At 31.3% G+C, this 20,178-nt stretch overlaps 1 protein-coding gene across 1 annotated transcript in view; it reads right to left on the bottom strand.

Annotated features, from left to right (window-relative positions):
• Positions 1-1,128: 1,128 nt before the first annotated feature.
• The window catches only part of LOC130893347 (heterogeneous nuclear ribonucleoprotein L), a 358,788-nt gene continuing 339,738 nt past the window's right edge, over positions 1,129-20,178 (bottom strand). The window contains exons 9-10 of the mRNA XM_057799361.1: positions 16,956-17,163; positions 1,129-14,517 (exon numbers count right to left, since the gene is read on the bottom strand). Coding sequence (XP_057655344.1) covers positions 14,414-14,517; positions 16,956-17,163 — 312 coding nt within the window. The 3' untranslated portion in view covers positions 1,129-14,413. The remainder of the gene's footprint in view (positions 14,518-16,955; positions 17,164-20,178) is intronic.

Genomic DNA, 20,178 nt, shown 5'->3' with positions numbered 1-20,178 from the left:
CTTAAGAACATAGTGATATGTGTTTAGTTATGTCTCATATGTATTGAAAAATACTGCAAGTTTACGTTAGAACTTTAAGACTTTGGGTAACTTTGGCCCAGGCTCAGTAAATTATTATACTTTTACTTATCTCTTGCTTTCTAACATATTTATGTGTATTATTGCAGAATTCATGAAAATATATAACAATAATTGTTTGTAGAATTCAATTGTTCCCAGGAAAATTCTCCGTACAGGTTCTAAAAACAGCCAAAATTGAACAAAAGCCCGTTTACTTATAAAAGAGATTATTGATGAAATAAAAAATGTAAAACCAGTTAGTGAGCTAAGTTATACAATATCCCGAGGAACACCATAAACTCTAGAAGCTAAAGATTACGTCCAAAAACTATTGGAAAACCACAGATAATGTCTGAAGAAGAAGAGAACAATAAGAAAGTTTCTATTTTCAATGATAACATACCAGGTAGACTGGGGAAAGCTTAAATTAGAAATGCACCCCATTATTAATAGCTCATAACATAAGGCGCAGTTTCAGCTTTTCAGTTTGGAGGGGGGTCAATAATTAAAATTATAAAAAAGGAAGGAAGAAAAAAGAATGGAAAACTGTGATCAGAACTTTCTATATGTATTTTTTTAGAACAAAGAAAGTTACAAAGAAACGTTTAGAACAGAGAAAATTAGAACAAAGGAAGCCCCATTTGTTTGTGTGGTATTACCTTTGTATTCCTCATGCCGCCCAATTTCATTTTATAATGACCCTTTAGCCCTCCATAGGTGGGGCTACTTAGTTGTCTTCCTGTAATTTCCGCACTTCGCTCAAACTATAGCGAAGCTTTGATGCTTTCCTAAAACTTTTCCTGAAAGTAAGCCATGTTGAAACCGCGTTTGTATAACATACCAAAGAAGAGTTCGATTTAATTAAGAAATAACAAAAAGAAATAGTTAGGAAAACCTTAAGAATGAATTAACAGATGACAAACAGAAAATATATACTTTGATGATTTTTTTACAATAATCTAAAAAAGTTAATTTTCCTTACAGGTTACACAACAAAAAATTTGTTGAATATTCAAATAAATCGAGTTTCACTACCGGTATTATGGTGGTACTTACATTGTTGTCAGATTTTTCCTTTTTTCTGGAAAAATAATGAAATTTATTATTTCAAATAGATCACTACTATGTATATTGTTCGCTTTTCGAAATCCCTAAGAAATACTTTATACATTTTTTATCGAATGTTCCCTATACCCAAATGCTAGAGTTTTAGCCTAGCTACAATTGCGTTATCTCCGCCGAAGAAGAAAATAATACAATAAATTATTATTGTTGAAATTTATTGGAAGTCGCAATGGATCGTTTATCTGTAAAAGAACGAATGAAAGAACGTATAACATTTCACTTTTGAAACAGATAAAAAGAGATCTGCGAAAAGAGAACTGTATGTTCAAAGTCAAGAAAGTCTTTACGACTACTGTAGCATGAAAAAATTACAAAAATAATATATGTATGTGTTCAATTTAGCAAATTCTGATGTATTAAACTTATTAGAGCAATGTGTAATGAATACATTATTTTATACTAAATATAACTCCTAGAAGAAGCTCAATTTGAATTTACTGAGGTTTTTAATGTAGTTTTGACAAAGGAATAATAAAATTATAGATTGTACCTACAAGCATTTTCGGCTTATAGAACATCCTACCTTTACATCGATGTTAAAAACTTCATGTTAGTATTAAAAGGTTAATGTAAGACCTTATAGGCTTTTGGTATTTACTTTATTTTTCACTTAACCTATTACAAAATTAAGTACAATTGACTGAGATCAATTTGGAATACCATTTGAAATAGGAAAATTTCTACTTGATGTCCATATAGGTATTACCAATTTTTGTTCTTGTAAATGGTCTCAAGTATAAGTCTTATAATACTCAAAATACTTCTCTTCTTACATTATTTGGTTGGTACAACAAATATCTAACAATTGATTTTTCTAAATTGGCACTAAATCTAAGTAATTTGCAATTATTTTCAATATATTTTGGGAAGTGAAAGTTAGTGTTCGTTTATAAAAAACAATGCATCCAATTTCAAAATAATTGCAAAATTGAATGTCAAAAAAAATTAAAATCCTAGTTTACACATTTAATACTATTTTGATATGAACTAACTATTTATGTCTCATTAGACTATTTCACAATAACGCAGAGCAAGTAGGTCGAAGACAATTGTTTTAAAAAGAAGCTGCTTACACCATACATTTTAACAATATTTTCAAAAAATTCATTTATATTTGTATCAAGTATACGAAATTAGTGAATAATTTGCAATCTCTTTATTTAGTTCTGTTATAATTCCAAAAATTTTTAACATGCCGTTCGGTCTATTACGTTTTTCTTCAAATATTTTTAATATACTTGTCACATGTGTTTTTTTCACATTCAAGTTTTTAAAGCTATTAATTTTTAATCGACCTTCCACCGATACTAAAAATAAAAGGATTTAATTTTTTGTGTCACTACGAAAATAAGAAGCTAAAACAAGAAAAAACGTAACGAATAGGAAAAAAATGGAGAAGAAGAGCAGTGCTTTTTTTTATTGGAAACAACGTTTTTTAAAAAAACAATAAACAATTTAATTCGATTTATAAACAAAACTACAACGGTTGAAGTTACGCAAAAGAATGAATTCATATAATTCAGAATTAATTTTATAATCCAAAGATAATAAGCGTATTTGATTATGTTACAGATTTGTAGGTGTTTCTTGATAATGGATCGTAGACATAACTAGTGAGAAAAAATAGAGCATTGGTGTTGATGAAGAGTGGCATTTTTTAATTATAGGTAGCTACAAATGTAATGGGATTGATATAATATCGTAAATTTTACTAAATTGGCAGAATAATCTATCTAATATTTATAATAGGAGAGTATTTCCAGTACCCTAGGTTGATTATTCATTAAAAAAAAACATTTTTTTCCTTTCAAATGAAGTAGGATGTCTAGCGTTGCCAAGCATCCGAATAAAGTCGGATATAGGTACGCTTTTTGATTGCGTGTCTGGACAAAATAGACGGTGTCCGTCTTGTCCGACTTTTCTTAGGCTTTTTACATTTCGCAAACGAGCGTGGCCGAGCGCAGGCTACGAGAATCGGTCACCCGCAGTTATTTTGCTACATTTACCATATGTACAGAAGAACTTGTTTAGAATTGAACATTCATTTTAAATAAATTCTTTTCGTTCAAAGATACGCTGACTCCCAAGTCGTATTTCCTAAAAAACGAAAAGAATAGTAGGTACATCCAGGACTTTGAGAGATTTTTTTTGAAAAAGAAACCTTAACAAAGGCCATTCTTTTATGGCTATTTATCAAAACTACATCAAAGATACAGATAAGGCTGATGTTTCTGTGAATGTGATTTTGGAAAACTCTTCTAAGATAATGAATAACACGAAAGCAAGGATTGACCAAGACTTTTGCCTACTGAAAGTGACTTTCATTTTGGAAAATTCAAAGAGAACAACGAAAATTCTCCACAGGTGAAGAGGATATTGAAAACATGTATATTATTGCAATAAAATATTTACGATCTTGGACTGAAAATTTATAGAAACACACCAAAAAATTCACATGGATGACTTTAAAAGATGTATCCTATCATATTACAACGTCAAAATTGACGATACCAAATGTTTTGACCAACTACAGAATCTTTTCTGAACACTAAAAAAGAAAAAGTTGATTTTAAGAAGCTGTTAGCACATAAGATATCCTAGGATAACCTATTTTAAATCGATGATAAGTGAAGATTGCTTTTCAAAATTCTTAACTATTCGTCAGTATTACTTTACTATGTCAGGACAAAACGCAACGTTGGAAGAGTTTTTTTCTTGATAGGTCAGCAATGAACAAAAGAACGCAACAGATTACATGTTAACACTGTTGCCTAAATGTTGGTTGTAGAATTAAATTCAAAAGATGTATATTTTTACAAATACATTTTGAAACAAACTCAGCTTTTAAATTAATTAATAATTTTTATTGTGTAACTCAAACAGAAGAAGTTTTTTTTGTTTTATTGTTTAAATTAAATATAAAAAGTTTTTGATTATTTTTTTTTCAGTTAAAACAGTCTTAGTTGTGCCATTCATAAGAAGAATTTAAATTTTAATATATCTAGAATTTAATTTTGACTGTTTAATCATTATTAATAAAATGCCTACCTAAGACTGAATTGGCATTCGATTTTATTTTATTATTTCATTAGAACTTGACAAGATTTATCATAATAATCAAAAGCTTTATTTTACATACAATTTTTTTGTCGTATCTATTAATAATGAGGCAAAATCCTCAATAATGTAGAGTGCCCGGCCTTTCTACCCAAATGTCCGGTCAAACTGGCTGGTCTGTCTGGCTATTAGGTTTGGCGACCTAGGAGCCCTTAGATTGTCGATAGCAAATCAATTTCCTTTAAAACTTGATTTAATTCATCAAATATGGCAAATAGGAAAAATATTTGAAGAAAAATATTCTGATATTAGATAGAATGAAAATATATTTCACATTCATTATGTATTTCTAATTATCTTTGTCATCACAATTCCCCTTAAATAATACAAAAATTACGAAATTTAGAAGTCAATATTGAAAAATCTGTGGGTAAAAAACTAGATTATATTTTTTAAAATATATAAAATTTGCAATATAATGTATTCTTAATGCACTTTTGATTGGACCTCTGATTTATTTTTAAAAAGTCTCCATTGTTGATTACTGATAAATAAATGACTTTTTCTCATTTACGATGAATCGATAAATTCCTGTAATTCCTACTAAATAAAGTCGTGACGTAAAAGTTCCGATATATTTTCAATTAATACCAGCTTATACCTATGACATCTCTTAAATATTTAGATGTTAAGAAACCCAAACTATAATTGATACTTTTAAATACGGGTAAGTGTATAATAAGATTAGTTTTATTTTTTTGTAGATGACACAGCTTCATCTTAACAAGACGGGAAAATGGCACATTAAAGCAAACGAATCGAAATAAGTCCAGGTAACCTTCACCAACCGCGAAGACAAATGACCAGAAGTCACACTAAATAATCAAGCCCGGATGATGTCAAATATCTTGGCATGCACCTGGCCATGCGATTAGGAGTAAGAAATCCCAATAATCTTTAAAAAACGAAGTGGTGACCTACGGAATCCCATTGTGGGGATCAGCAGCCAACTCCAATATTGAAATTTTAGAGCGGTTCCAATCGAAGGTCCAACGAATTATCGTAGGTTAAAGCAACTTATCCATAAGTTATAAAAATAGTTTAAGCCTCAACCCAAACACACTGGTATGTAACCTAATGGTGCAACCAACAGTTCAGAGTAGATTCAAAAAGCACAAACCTCACGACTTAATTAGTAGGTTTTATTGAGTGCTAGTGTGTTCCTAATATCCAAACCTAATTGATCTAGTTATTAATTACAGCTGTAAGAAAAAGTAATCAGTGGATTTCTTTCGAGATGGTTAATTTGTATTGTATTTTCACATAATTTGCTTATTGTAATAATTGTTATAGATTGCAAATAAAGCGGGCAGTTAGAGAAATAATAATTGTTTTAAACGCCCTTTAGATAAATACAAATATTGTAGTGAAGATCTGAAAATATTATTAAAAATATGCAAGTATTTTACTGCCATTAAACACATATTTACTATGTTATTGACATCGATATTATCATGAACCCCATTGTCTACTATTGTATTATGTTAAGTCCTACTGAGGCGCATACATTAGGAAGACATTCAACTAAAATTACACAATTCAACTTTAACATTGAATAATTTACCAAAAAGCCATACTACAACATCTGAATCCCCTAAAAACTCATATTTTAGATATGTTGAATATATATGTTTCTTCTATATATTTTCTGATATGTGTTGTATTCATTTTCTGGAAGCTTCTTCTGATTAAATATGCATATTATTGTTATAATTTTATATTAATTCTAGAAAATTCCGATGTTACAGCATCGACTTTTGGACAATTAATCATTTTCATCGTAATTTCTTCTACAGGACGAATTTTTGCTGGCAAAGCGTTTACTAAGTAGTAATGCAAGCTACTGAAGATATAAACAGATTGCTACTAATAACCAACATATATAATTGAAATGTATTCTTTAAATAAAGACAACGTTTATGAAAATTTAAATTATTTTATCACTGAATATTTGTGAAGATTTGAGCAACAATATACAGGGAGTGAGAGAAAACCATCAAAAACATTCCCAAAAACAAAATGTATAAAGTAAACATAAAATTTCAGTAGTGGACCTTTCAACTGATATTGTTGTAAGAGGGATGTCCCAATAAAAATATTCGAAACGTCTTAACAACAAAACGGGTTGGAATTTGAATATGCCGTTTTGGGATTACTTCGCGAGATATCAATGAAAACGAATGTACTATCCGGCTTGGTTGTACGCATGCTCAGGAAATGAGCAATCAGTTGTTTGTTCCGTGTAAATGCCGCTTCAGTGCGTGTAAAGATGATTGAGGATCAAATTTCCTACTGCGGATTATAACCAATATTCTTCCTAGAAAGATAACCGAAAGGATATTTGTCCGAGAGGTCAGTAGAAAAGTGTTCTTGGGAGGGGGGCATTGTGGGAACATCGTGAACGATTATGCATGATAGGTTACCAGAAGACGTGTCCGCAATTGATTCCCAAGAAGCTTGTAAAAGAAACTGCGTATGGAACTCGCACTGCCACACTTATTACACTATCATGACCGTCCTTTCTTAGACATGGGGAGTAACAACGAAAAAAAAAATGCAAAAAATGTAACGAGAGGAAGCTAGAAATTGAAAAAGTAAAAAAAATTATTCTGGGTTCAAAATGCTTAAAAATAAGCAAAAAAAGGGAACAATATAGAAGAGTAGTTAGCTAGTTGACTAAGTTTCCACAACGTGGAAAATAAAGGGTTGCAAAATGGGCCTCAGGTCTGCCGTCTTGAACCACGACCAATATAGATCACGGATGCCTGAACTAACCTAAGCCTCAACGGATATATACATTCAAAAATAGGTTGTTTAGTGCTTCTCTAAATCTATCAGCAAATTTCGATAAGGTACTCACATTATTCGATAAATAAATTTGATTCGATGATCCACGGGAGAATAAGTCATGATGTTATATAATGTAAACGTTGTATTTGGATATTAGTAGCAACATTGATGATTCCAAAAACAGATTTGACAACTATTTAGCGCACTGATATGTAATAACTATATGTTTTGTTGGCTTATTTCGTATTGATATTTTATTTCATTATAAAATATTGACTTTGAAAATCGCTTATTAAAAAACTTCTCAAACTTACACACTCACACATATCTACCCTTAAAAATATAGTGCTGCAACTGATATATAAAGTGGGACATTGCTGAAATATGCTTTACATGCACTTTTTCTTGTAAATAAATCCGTCATTCATTTCATTTAATATTTGCCGATATCACCATTAACAAATTTGGATATTGATGAGTGTATATTTCAAGAAAAATATTTTTTCTTAGTAATGAAATCTCAGTACAAATTTTGGGATCCACTCGAGCGCGATAGATGAATAGTTTGCACTCTATTGGGCAGTTATATAAGTTTTTTTATAAATAACCACGCGGCTAAGGATTGTGAACAGTGAAAAACTAAATATGCCAAATTAAAATATTTATTGCAAAGTATTCATTTTAATAATAAGAAGTGGAATTGTTACAAACTGATCATTTTTCAAAAGAAATGACGCACGAATAATTGAAAACAATACAAGCAGTCAATTTTTATAAAAAATACTGAGAGAAGATGCCTTTAGAAGTAAAGGACGCCCACTGATATGCTGACTATACTAAGAGGATGGTTTCCAGTTGGATAACAGTTACAAGCTGTGGACGTGACTGGCTGATTTAAACTGGTTTGGGAATGTCTGAGCAAATTAAATGAGCTATGAAAAAAAAAAATTATCCCCCACTGGATCCCGGGACAGATTGGAGTAGAGGGAGGTGAAATAGCAGACAAACTTGGGACAAATGATGACCTGAATCCTTTTGTGGGATTGATTACAGGACAATACAGAGAATACTAAGCTCAAAATAAGTTTCTGGGATAACCTACGGGGGAGACTCTTAGAGGTCTATATCCAAAGATGATCTATTAATAGGTATCAATCAAAGTAATAATAATTCACGAATATTATCAAGGTTAATATATCTAGGTTTAGTAGAAGATGAAGGGTGTAGATTCTGCTACGTAGATAATGAAACCTCTAACCACATGTTATTGAAGTGTCGAAGATTACAGAAGTCTGTTGCACTACACACTTGTGAGCGTATAAAATGAAGATTTTTTAAAGCTAGAGCCATACCACATGTAAAAAGGAGTCAGTTAGAAACACTAAGCAAGAAATTGTTACAAAAGAGATCTTCTGGGCCATAGAATAAATGACAACCGAAAGTTTATAAACATACATACTTGCAAACGGGTAGGTTTTTATCAGAAATATGATGGAGAAATTTTCAGATGCTTCTCCCACCACTGACAAAACAAAGAACCAATTAGGGATATGATTAAAAATTAGTCTGCCTACGGACAACCTCTGATGGATCATTCAAAATTAGAGTTAATAATGGCAACTTCAAATAAAATAATCAACTTTTTTGTCACCAGAAATAGTTTACATTATTAAGTAGGTGAATAAGATTGTAAGAGAAATTGGCACTTTGAATACTGTAAATTACGTAAATTATAACAAAATAATAATTATATTCTTCCAATAACTATATACTTCAAGAAAAAAGTGCATGTCTTTATCAATAACCAAGAACAAAAAATTATTAAATTTAATTATTTAATTTGAAACAAAAGCACCATAATTACTACAATTGGTACTTTTAAAACATTTTTAAGTTTACAAGGTACTGATTGATATGTAATTTCATATATTGGAAGAAACTATTTTTATCAGTATATTTTATTGCTTACTACGATTCACTTTAATAACTAATGGTCTTCATTAACACGGTCCTTATCTAATTTCCCATTAAAGCTGAGCATGTCACATGTAGACTTACAGTTTTCGGCCTTTCAAAGATTGCAAGCCGTATGATAACTTCTATAAAATATAAACAACGTTTTAGTGACTTCTGACTGCACTGAGGTTCTCTAGGGTTGCGATATTTTCGAAATATGACCAGTCACTCATTTTCCTCTCTTCTCTGTTGTGGCTTTTTGTTGCTTCCCTTCTTGGCCTTCCTGTAAATTTTTTAACAATGTTACTAGCACTTTGTGATGAAAATATGCTTTTATCTCTTCCACAACCATCCATGAGTGGAAGTGAATGTAGTCCTGATAACAATAATGGAAATAAATCAGATGAATTTCAACCAAATCTAATAAACACTGACTATCTGAATGAGGTGAATTTTACCCCAAATGGTTGTCTTTACTTTCTAATAAACACCATGAGTTTTCTGGTACTCCAAAGAATGTGAGGAAATTGTTTGAACTATTCAAGCTACTCAATATGATAATCAACAAAGCCAAACCAAGCACTGCCATACAAGAAAGAATACAAGTGGTAATAGAGAACCTGAAGCTCCTGAAAAGCAAACTAATAATAAGAAGAATGAAGTTAAAAATCTACAGGAATCTAATAAGACCAATCGTGGCACTGAATGTTATGTGATGACAAAAAAGGCCAAGAAAAATTAAGAAAATTCCAGAGAAAAATTATCGGAAGTATATATAGACAAACTAAAATCAATGAAGCAGACTGGAGAATCCGAAATAATAGAGAAATCGATTAAATGCTAGGCAATGAAGACGTTGATAGTTTGGCCATATTTAAAGCACGGAGGACAAAGGGATGCCAAAGAATCATGAATGCCAAAATATACAGCAGTAGAAAAAGCGGCAGATCTTGAATAAGATGGACTGATCAAGTTCACGGGGACTTACAAACAATGAATGTGAGCGAATGGTGAAGAACTGATCAGTTTGGAGACGAATCATCGAGAAGGCCAAGGCTCATACCGAGCTGTAGTGTCAATTGGTAAAGGAAGGTAAGGTGAAAAATTGGTTTATCAAGCAATACCTCACAAGTAGGTTTTTTATAGTCAATTGATAACAAACAAGGGCTACAAATATGAAGTAAAACTACTCAAGTTCTGTAGAGATGCTGGTTACATTTACAATTCACAGAATTATTGCAGTAAAGGGGATAACATTGAAAGTAAGTTGCAGAGAAATAAGGAGAAATGAACTTCATGGAAGGTTATTGAGACAGGGAGCAACTCTGTAAAGAAATAGTTTTAATTCTAACTTGGAAATTGCTGAAATTTTGACAAACAACGAAACAAGGTATTAAAACTAATCATAGAAGTAACAACTAGAAGATATAATGAGCAAAGAATTCAAGAAAGAATTAATAATTGTCCTAACCTCAAAATGATTGACAGAAGTGGTTAGTCCAATAGAGATACCTGAATATTTATCAAAATAAGAGTAGTCTTTAATGACCAAATCTCCTCACATTACTCAATTTTGACAATAGGGCGTAATTTAGGGAAGTTATAATAGAGTTAATTATCTTTGTACGAGGAAATATTAACCATATCTGTAGAACATGGAGTAGATCAAGTAGTGTTGAAACGCCGCAGGATACCTGAATATACATCTCACGACGTTTGAAAAAGAGGAAAAAATTTCAAGGTGCTACGAAAACTATGTCCTCGAAGAAGCAACGAGAAAAAGTTTAGCAGGGGTATGGGTACACTTTAGTTATTATTTTTTTATTATTGCTTATATTTTTATAAAAATTCCAATTATTACTTTTTTTATTGTTGTATTATTAATTGTTTTTCCCAAACATTATTTTTCAAGTTGTAAAGAAATATGTTTAGGTTAAAAAAATGTGGATAAATAAAATTTCAATATAAAAGTTATTTAAACTATCCAAATTTATTCATTGGTACAATTTAGTGAACTTTTAGATGAATAAATTGAATGCTTGATACTGTAGGGCTGGACTTGTTTGAAATATAAAAATAATAAGAGGTTGAATAACCCCATGTGGATACTTAGGATACTTTCTCTCCACTTTGAACATGTTAAAATGTTAAAAATAAATTTTGGCATTTTTTTCTTAATCTTAGTTCTCTATTGGCTTCCAATCTTTAAACGCCTTTTCAATTTTGTTTATTTATAGTGCATTTTCAAAAATAGATATTTTTATGTAGATACCATGCTTTGTGTTTTAGTGCTATTATAAAACTGCATATTTACTCAGCAATGTTATACCAACCCTTGATTGAGTTAAAAGAAAATTCTTCGAAGAACAAATATCAGCATTTTATTTTAAAGGGTCTCACGACATTCCTAATTAATAAAAAAAATGATCGCCCTGAATAAATAACAGTATTTGTCAAAATATCATTGCTTTGCTGAATTACAAATCTAATCAAAAGCTTAAGATTTGAAAATCGTAACACTAATCGTTGCAAGTAAAATCTCAAATTGCGCTATAATTTTTCACATTTTATGTTGGAAAAATGTTATGAAACGGTCGATTTCTAGATGACTTTTCAGTTTATAACAAATTAGATGAATTACAAAGAATAAACGGGGAATTCCATCAAAGCTTTTAGAAACGAGTAAACAATTTGTAGGGCAATGTACTATAGGCATAAAATAACCGATACAATGAAATAATTGTAGAATCGATATGTTTGCATTGTCAGACTACTTCAAATCCCTAACGATCTTCTCCGGCAATGTTATTATAAGCTTATGCAGGTTTTAAATAAGCTATATGAAACAGTTACTGGACACTCGAACGTTTAAGAACATGTATTTATCCAATAATTTGTTAAAAAAATATTTTTTAATATATAAGCTTGGCATCTAAACCACAAGGAACAGAAAAGAATGAATATTATTCGGAATAATCGAAAATTTATATATAGACAGCTAGTAGTCGCCAAATACAGTTCAATCAATATATTAGCATAATCGAACAATAGAATCCTCTTTTAATTTTGTCGGACAATATTACTATAGACTTTAAAAACCAATACAATGAAAACTAGTGTAAAATCAACATGTTAAGCGTGTCGGACAAACCTAGTACCTAAATGTTTCGTCAGACAAAAATTTACCATGAAACAATGTTTCAACTGAACCCAAATTTGAATTGTTGGCCATTGCTTTATATGTCTTCGTTAAATCGACCAACAATACTTCCTATTAATTTTGTCGAACAATGTTGTTAAAGATTTTAAATAAACTAAACGATAAACATTCTTGTGGAATCGACATGTTTGCGGTGTCAAACTACTAGAACTCTCTATTAATTTTATCAGACAATGTTACTAAACTGTGAACTAAATTTTTGATATTTTTAAAGAGTAAACTGGACACATTAAAGAATATGATTTCATCTAATAATTTGTTGAAAAAATGTTTTTTGGCGTAAAAGGTTGTCATCTAGATCTCAAGGAACAGAAGAGAACAGATATTGGTTGGAATGATCGAAAATTTATATGGAGACAGTTTGTAATCACCGAATACCGTTAAATCGACGTGTTTGCAATGTCGGACAACTAGAATTCACTATTAATGTCGGAAAATATTCCTATAGGATTTGAATAACCAATACGATAAAATTATAGTAAAATCGACGTGTTTGCACTGTCGGACAACTAGAATTCACTATTAATGTTGTCAGAAATATTCCTATAGGATTTGGATAACCAATACGATAAAATTATAGTAAAATCGACATGTTAGCAGTGTCGAAACTACTTCAAATACCTATCGATCTTGTCAGACAATGTTATTATAAGCTTATGCAGGTTTTAAATAAGCTATACGATAAAAAAGATGATATGAATAAATTTTAGTAACTTTATTTAGTATAAAATGTACAGTTACAGGACCCTTGAACATTTAAGAATATGTATTCATCTAATCATTCGTTAAAAAATTGTTTTTAACGTATAAGCTTGGCATCTAGATCACAAGGAACAGAGAAGAACGGATATTGTTTGGAATTATCGGAAATTTATACATACTTAGACAGCTGGTAGTCACCATATATGGTTGAACTGACGTGTTTGCAGTATCGAACAACTAGAACCCCCTATTAATTTTGTCAGACAATGAGACTATATATTTTAAATAACGAATGCTTTGAAAACTATTGTAAAATCAACATGCTTTGCGTGTCGGACAAACCTAGTACCTAAAAGTTTTGTTGGACAACTATTTTTTTGTATTTACTAAAAAATCTTCCATTTCAGCCTAAATTGGAATTGCTTGTCATTACATTATTTCATAATTTAATCGACATGTTTGCAGTGTCAGATACAATAACTTCTTATTAATTTTGTCAGATAATGTTACTGTAGGTTTTAAATAAGCGATTCGATAGAAATGCATGAAAAATAAAATGTTTAATGTGTCGGACAAAGCTAGTACCTTAAAGTTTTGTCAGTCAACAATTTACTATGAAAAAAAATTTTTTTTACCTTTAATGGAATTGTTGGTCATTATAAGTCATCGTTAAACTGACATGTTTTTTATTTTTTCAAAAGAAAAGTTACATTTTCTAATAGTGGAATTTTGTCAGACTCTATGTACTTAAACAGCTCTTCAAATTTCATATCGTTTTTTTTGTTCCACGCTTCGTGAGCTATAACTCAGTAACTATAATACTTTTTAAAAGTAACCGAGTAACTTTTTTCTGAAGTAATTCATTCATTTTTATAAAACAACTAATAACTTGTAATTAGTTATATTTGACAAATAACTGAAGGAATTGTGTGAGAGATTTTCATCCATAAACGACGTTTCATCACTGCTGATAATCTTCAATCATTGTAGTATCTAGAAATCTGGCGGTTTCCTCATTTTGATCCAACGTAAATAACACAATTCAAATCGTATTATTTTTTTCTATATTTATATGTAATTAGGATATGTCAATACTAAATATAAGAAATCTTAATATTAAAGGAAACATTTCAATAACATAAAATATTCCGTGGAGTTATTTGTTTGTACCATGAAATAGCCCATTTTAAATAATACTTGTATCGTTCGATATTGGATATCGATTTTACTATAAAGAAGACTATTTTCCTGGTACACACATAATACAAAATCCACAGTTATTTTAGAGTAAAAAATAATAACTTTAAAAATGACATTGGTCAATGAGATTTTCTATTATAAACAAATAACAAAAAACATAAATACTAAACTTAATATTAATCAATTCTTTTTAACAAAGTATGGAAAGGATATGTACTGGCTAAAATTTATATGCATAATTAATTAATCCTGTTTTTCTGCAGACGGATCAGAATTATCGCCGTTTTTAATAGACATGCTACGTGATGACGAGAAGCACAGTTTCATTATGAAGGGGAACTTCATTCCTGAAAAAATCATTAATTTATATTAAATCTATTTATCAAATAGTTCACGACATGGACCGTGAAGCCGGTCCTGTTCGATTACGTTACAAGAATCTAAAAGTTGGTGAACTCGCCGCGTACAAATGTCCAAAAACGATTATAATGTGACAAATCTATAAATTGTTTATTTTTATAACCTGTTTAGAGTATATAGTAGCCGTTTTTATAGAATCAATTTCTAAGAAGGCCTTTTTGTTTGTTCACGTTCTAGAATACGAATTATCGAGAAATCCTTTGTTTATAAATAGGAGTTTGTTTATCAGTAAATAATTGGATGTTATTGTGAACAGATCAGAACAGTAAATTGTGAATTTAAATAAGTTAATGAATAAGTGGATAATGTAGTGAATGGTGAATTAGTATTTAGTGTTAATGTATGAATAAAGTAAGTAAGTAAAAAACACCGTATTCTCAAATGAGTGTGGTGTTGAGCCTATGCGTAAATCTAAAAGATTTTCTTTCAAAGACAAAATGAATATAGATGTAGCTCAACTGAATGTAATAAAAATGTATAAAACGTATACGTGGGGAGGTTTGAATCAACTAGAAAACATCTCCAATTCTTCCTGCGTACAAATAAAAGTACTAGAGCGTACGAGAGTTTGATTCTATTACACTATACATGTTTTTATTTTATTTCCATATCGACCTAACGCTCAAAATCATAAACTACAATTCAAAGATTTTTTTAAACATTTTTTTTAGGTCATATTCCATAATTTTTCAACACAAAACATTGAGTCTAATCATTTTATAACATTTTGATAGTTCTGGGCATTCAAAACAAAGTTTATTGTATTGCTTATTACGTGAACGCAGCTATTACGAGGGATGCTAGAGGTATGTCAATCGGTAATCCGGCTGTTAGAAATGTAGTCGATATGGAGTTGACCGTGTGTTGTGCGTAGCTGTAGCGCGTAGAAAATTCTGCACTTAAATGATATTCCCAGGTGCTCGATTGGAAAATGAATCGAGTAGTTTGAATCAACCAGGTGAACAATGAATAAACCAAAATCGAGCTTCGAAGGTCTTCTGGAAAGGTCACACGTAGACATTGTTACTCGGTCTGTTCGTGACGAGCCTGACTATTCGGAAGAGTGCTGTGGCTTTAAACGTGCATAGATCATTATTGTTTCGCGTATAACACAAATATTTGAGACTGCAACGTTACAAAATTCAATTATTACAAGAATTTAAGATTCAGGATACTTGATTTTGTAATCCAGAGACACGTTAACAAGCAACATTGTCATTACTGAAGTGCAATAAATCCAATGAACAAACATCAAAACCCCTACATTCGATAAATGTGACCGTATGAACTGCGATGTTAGAATATGAAAGGGGACGTACAGTGAATTCAGAACGTTACGTGCAAGTGTTAGAAGACTTCCTCTTATGTGAACTGCAAAACTTTAATAATAACCAAAGAGTATGGTTCCAGCAGGACGGAGCAACTTTACACTCGTCCAAGAGATCTCTGCCACGAGTTTAAGAATTTTTTTCATTTTCTTCTGGCAAATTGATCTTCAGTAGAGATGACATAAGTTGGCCTCTACGCAGTCCATATTTAACACCTATGGGCTTTTCCTATGTGAATATGTCAAATTTTCAGTTTACACTAATAAACCGACTTCTCTGGCACAATTGAAAGAAAATATCCGTTACGAAATGGCAGCCATCACGAAGAATATCTGCTGAGTCGTCATAAGTAATTTAAGTGCTCGATAAAATGAATGCCGTGAGCGCAACTGTTCACATTTGGACGATGTTATTTTTGGGACATAAATTCCCAAACAATGTATTATATTATGTAACAAACATTTTTTCAATGAACTCCTTACTTAGATTTGTTTTTTAAATGTGAATTTCCTTTTGAAACACCTTGTATAATTACAGATAATGTTACTTTACTGTAATTATTTCAGAAATAGTTGATAAAATCTATAATAATTTTATATAAGGATGGTCAAATAAAAGAAAGTAAGAATTAATGGAGTAAATATTCCAACTAAACTTGTTTGCAATATTTTCCATGAAAAAAAAAGTTTTCTGCAAGATGGGTGCCGCGATTGTTCAATTCTGATGAAAAGTTCATTTGCGTTAAAAACTAAAATGTAATCCATGTTAATTTTTCAAAATAACGTGCTACTAAGAAAGCTAGAACAGTTTTTTGGCCCAATAAGGTGTTATCCACACTGTTTTTGGGTTACAAAGCTATAATTTTTATTTTTTGTGTTTGAAGAAAAAAGAAATCAATAACTGGTCACTTTTGTTACAGATAAATTAGGACAATATATAGATTCGCCGACCAAAATGTGTAGAATTAAACAGAGGTTCACTTTAAAAAATGATATTATAATAAAGTAATTACGAATTACTAAATTGATATATTTTACCTGGACTTTCAATAGCTGCATGATTACATGCCATAACAGCTGCTACAGCCTCAGTTGTGTTTTCGAATTCTAATAGTCCGGAACTGGAACGTTCTGACTTCATTGGGAATAATTTTACAGCTTTTGGCGGTTCCACATCGTAATCTTTGAAAACTTGGAACAGTGCTTCTTCTGTAACTTGTGGAGGTGTATTGAAAAAATGGAGGATCTGAAAATTTAAATTAATAAGACGCGTAGAGTTTTTGGGATAGCCAGTTCATCAAAATTAGGTCAACTGACTCATAAGTTTACAAAGAAAGAATGACAATATAATGTTACTTAATTTACAAAATACAAAAAAGAAACATGTGGCTTAGAAAAATCCTTCTTTTCATTCATTTCTCAATTTAAGGAACTTTACCAGTTCCTTAAAAAGAGAGAGAGGGAATATCGTCGGGATGTTTTTATTTGGTAAGTAGGATAAGTTTTCAAAGGGAGTAGATTCATTTCTGGATAGTCCTTATATACGAAAGCTTTTCTTTTTTAAGGGTTGGAATTATAGTGATATCTAGAAGCGGTTTCTTTTAGTATGCACGTCCACCTATCATCACGGGAGGGATACAGAAAACTGTAAAGACTAGGATAAACCAACCAGACAGCTTTTTGGAGAGAGTAGTAGATTGAGGAGATACAGGCACAGAACGAACCGAAAAATAACTGAAAAAATCGAAACTCAGAGAGTTAAGTGGTTGGAGCATGCATATAGAGAAGAAAGAAAATCTATAGCATGCAATATGATATATTGAGATACCGGCGATGGAAAAAGCCGCGGCAGATCTAAGAGAAAATGGTTAAAAAAGATGTAGGATGACCTGAGCAAAGTAGGAGTTGAGAAATGGTACGACAAGTTGTGGCCAGAAATAAGTGAAAAGGTGTAGATATAAACTATGGGAACTGATCAACCTAGACAAGAGGATCTAGAGAACATATTTGTGCAACCCATTAGAGATGTTGAACTATTATTGTTAATAGATTGTTTTACTATTTGAGTAAATGCGGGTACAGCTGCGTATTATTCTCTATCATCGGTCATTTAGCTGATGAACCGGTTAGCTAGGTTACAAGCAAACCACAGAAAACCTGGAACATCGACACCAGTTCCTTTTTGCCTTCATGTCTAGTTAGATCTAAAATTGTCTATTGGTTTGATATTCCTATTCATTTTGCATATGTCCATATCATCCATCTTATGATCGCTGCCTGTCTATAAATATCTTTAATTTCTTTACAGAATGGTTCGAGCAAATAATGGATAATGGATAATGCAAGTTGTCACTTGAGACTTTTAGAAAAATTGCCCACAATCGAATTGTTAGAAAAAGATTTTCCCGGTTAGGTTTCCCGGTTCCGTAAGAAAAGAAGTATATTGTTTAAACAGAAATGAATTTAAATATAAAAATGATGAAATCATGCAATAACTGTGGTTAAATTCCCACCATATCATTGCGAATTGAAACGATTGAAACCGATTAAACCGATATGCGCACAGAAGTTTCATTTTTTCAAAATGAGTGATGTTAAACGGTTGTTTTTGGTGACTGTAGATAATGTGAAGCTCGAAAATTGGGAAAAGTCAGTTAATCATACGATTAAAGCAAAAGAAAAAATATGGAAGTTTGTTAAGATTACTGATGAAATGATCGATTCCCTCTTTGTAAATATTGGTTGCGAATATTTCCACTTTTTCACCTTCAGTAATTTGGAAATTATAAATATTATGTGAAAATACTGTACACCCGATCACAACCGAATCGAGTAGGTATGGGGCTCGATTATAATTTTTTTACATTTCAAATTCATATAGGAGGGACGCTTTTTTTCAACCTCTGATAGGTTATAAATAAAAGACAAGTTTATATAAAACAATGATTTTATTACTAAAAGATTGGTACAATTACGGTTACTTTTCGACATAATCACCGAAGAGATTGGGACATCTGTCATATCTGTGGACAAGCTTTTCAATGCACTCTTCAAAGAAAGTTTCCGCCAATGAATTCAAGTAGTCATTGGATCAGAACAACTCCAGCGGCCAGTTTTCCCCTTTGTTTGTTCTGAGTGGCTCTACGCGAACGTCGTAAAGTTTCACAATAAACAGTTGCATTGATTGTGGTTACGAGCTCTATAAACTCTACAATCAACATACCTTTTTGGTCCCAAAGCACAGTAGCCATGGTCTTTCTATTGTTGAAGGTTTATTTGAACTTGTTTGATTTGTTTGGTGAATTTGAATGCATCCATTGTTGTGATTGTCGTTTTGTTTGTTTGTCTGCTTCATCTTGATAACGCTCAAAGAATTCCAAGGCTTACGTCATTCATTGAGTTTTGTGTCTGTATGTCAATATTTTTGGGACCCAACGAGCACAAAGTTTTCTGTATCCTAACCGTTCAGTAACAATAGAGTACAAAACAGACCTTGAAACTTCTGGAAATTCAATAGACAAATGGTGAATCTGCGGTTTTATTTAACCATTCTATCAAATCGTTGAACCAGGTCATCTGAAACGACAGATTTGCGACTTTGACCACCTTCATCATGCACATCATTACGGCCATCTTTAAACTTTCGACACGCACAAACGAATTACACTTGGCAGGAACATCAATAATGGCGGTCATGTTTACGTGGCTGAATCACAACGACTGACTTATAATTAATTATAATACTTATAATAATTAGTCAAGAATGCGGCGATTTGAAACTGGTTATTTCTTTTAACTAAACTAACTAAATTTCCTTAACCATTCAAGAATAATATTTTTTTTATAATTTCTTTGGCTCATAAGTTGTTTGGATAAATGAATTGACCTTTATCCGGCCCTGCACCCCATATATGCGTTATATTTATAAAAATCACATTAAAATACTCCAGGTATAACTTGGAAAAATATTTTAGCTATCTACTAAAAGGAGTGATGCGCCTATGGATTATGAATGCTCTATTATTTTCTATCATTTTGATGCTAGCTCATTTATAAAAATAGATTAGTTTCAACAGTGTATGTCATTACTGTTTTCGAATGTGCTTTTAGTGATTAAACGCCTTTATAAGTCGTCATCGTTTTCTGCGGTTAGAATCACATCGTTTACATGACACTGATGCTATATCTTTTCAGTTCACGCATTTTTTAAAAATTTCGTCCATGATTATTGAAAAGAAAGAAATTTTGTCTAATAACCAGG

The sequence above is a fragment of the Diorhabda carinulata genome, chromosome 4 (assembly GCF_026250575.1).
Source record: "Diorhabda carinulata isolate Delta chromosome 4, icDioCari1.1, whole genome shotgun sequence".
Classification (NCBI taxonomy): Eukaryota; Metazoa; Arthropoda; class Insecta; order Coleoptera; family Chrysomelidae; genus Diorhabda; species Diorhabda carinulata.
The sequence above is the reverse complement of the archived record's forward strand: the minus strand, read 5'-3'. Positions and strand labels throughout refer to the sequence as shown.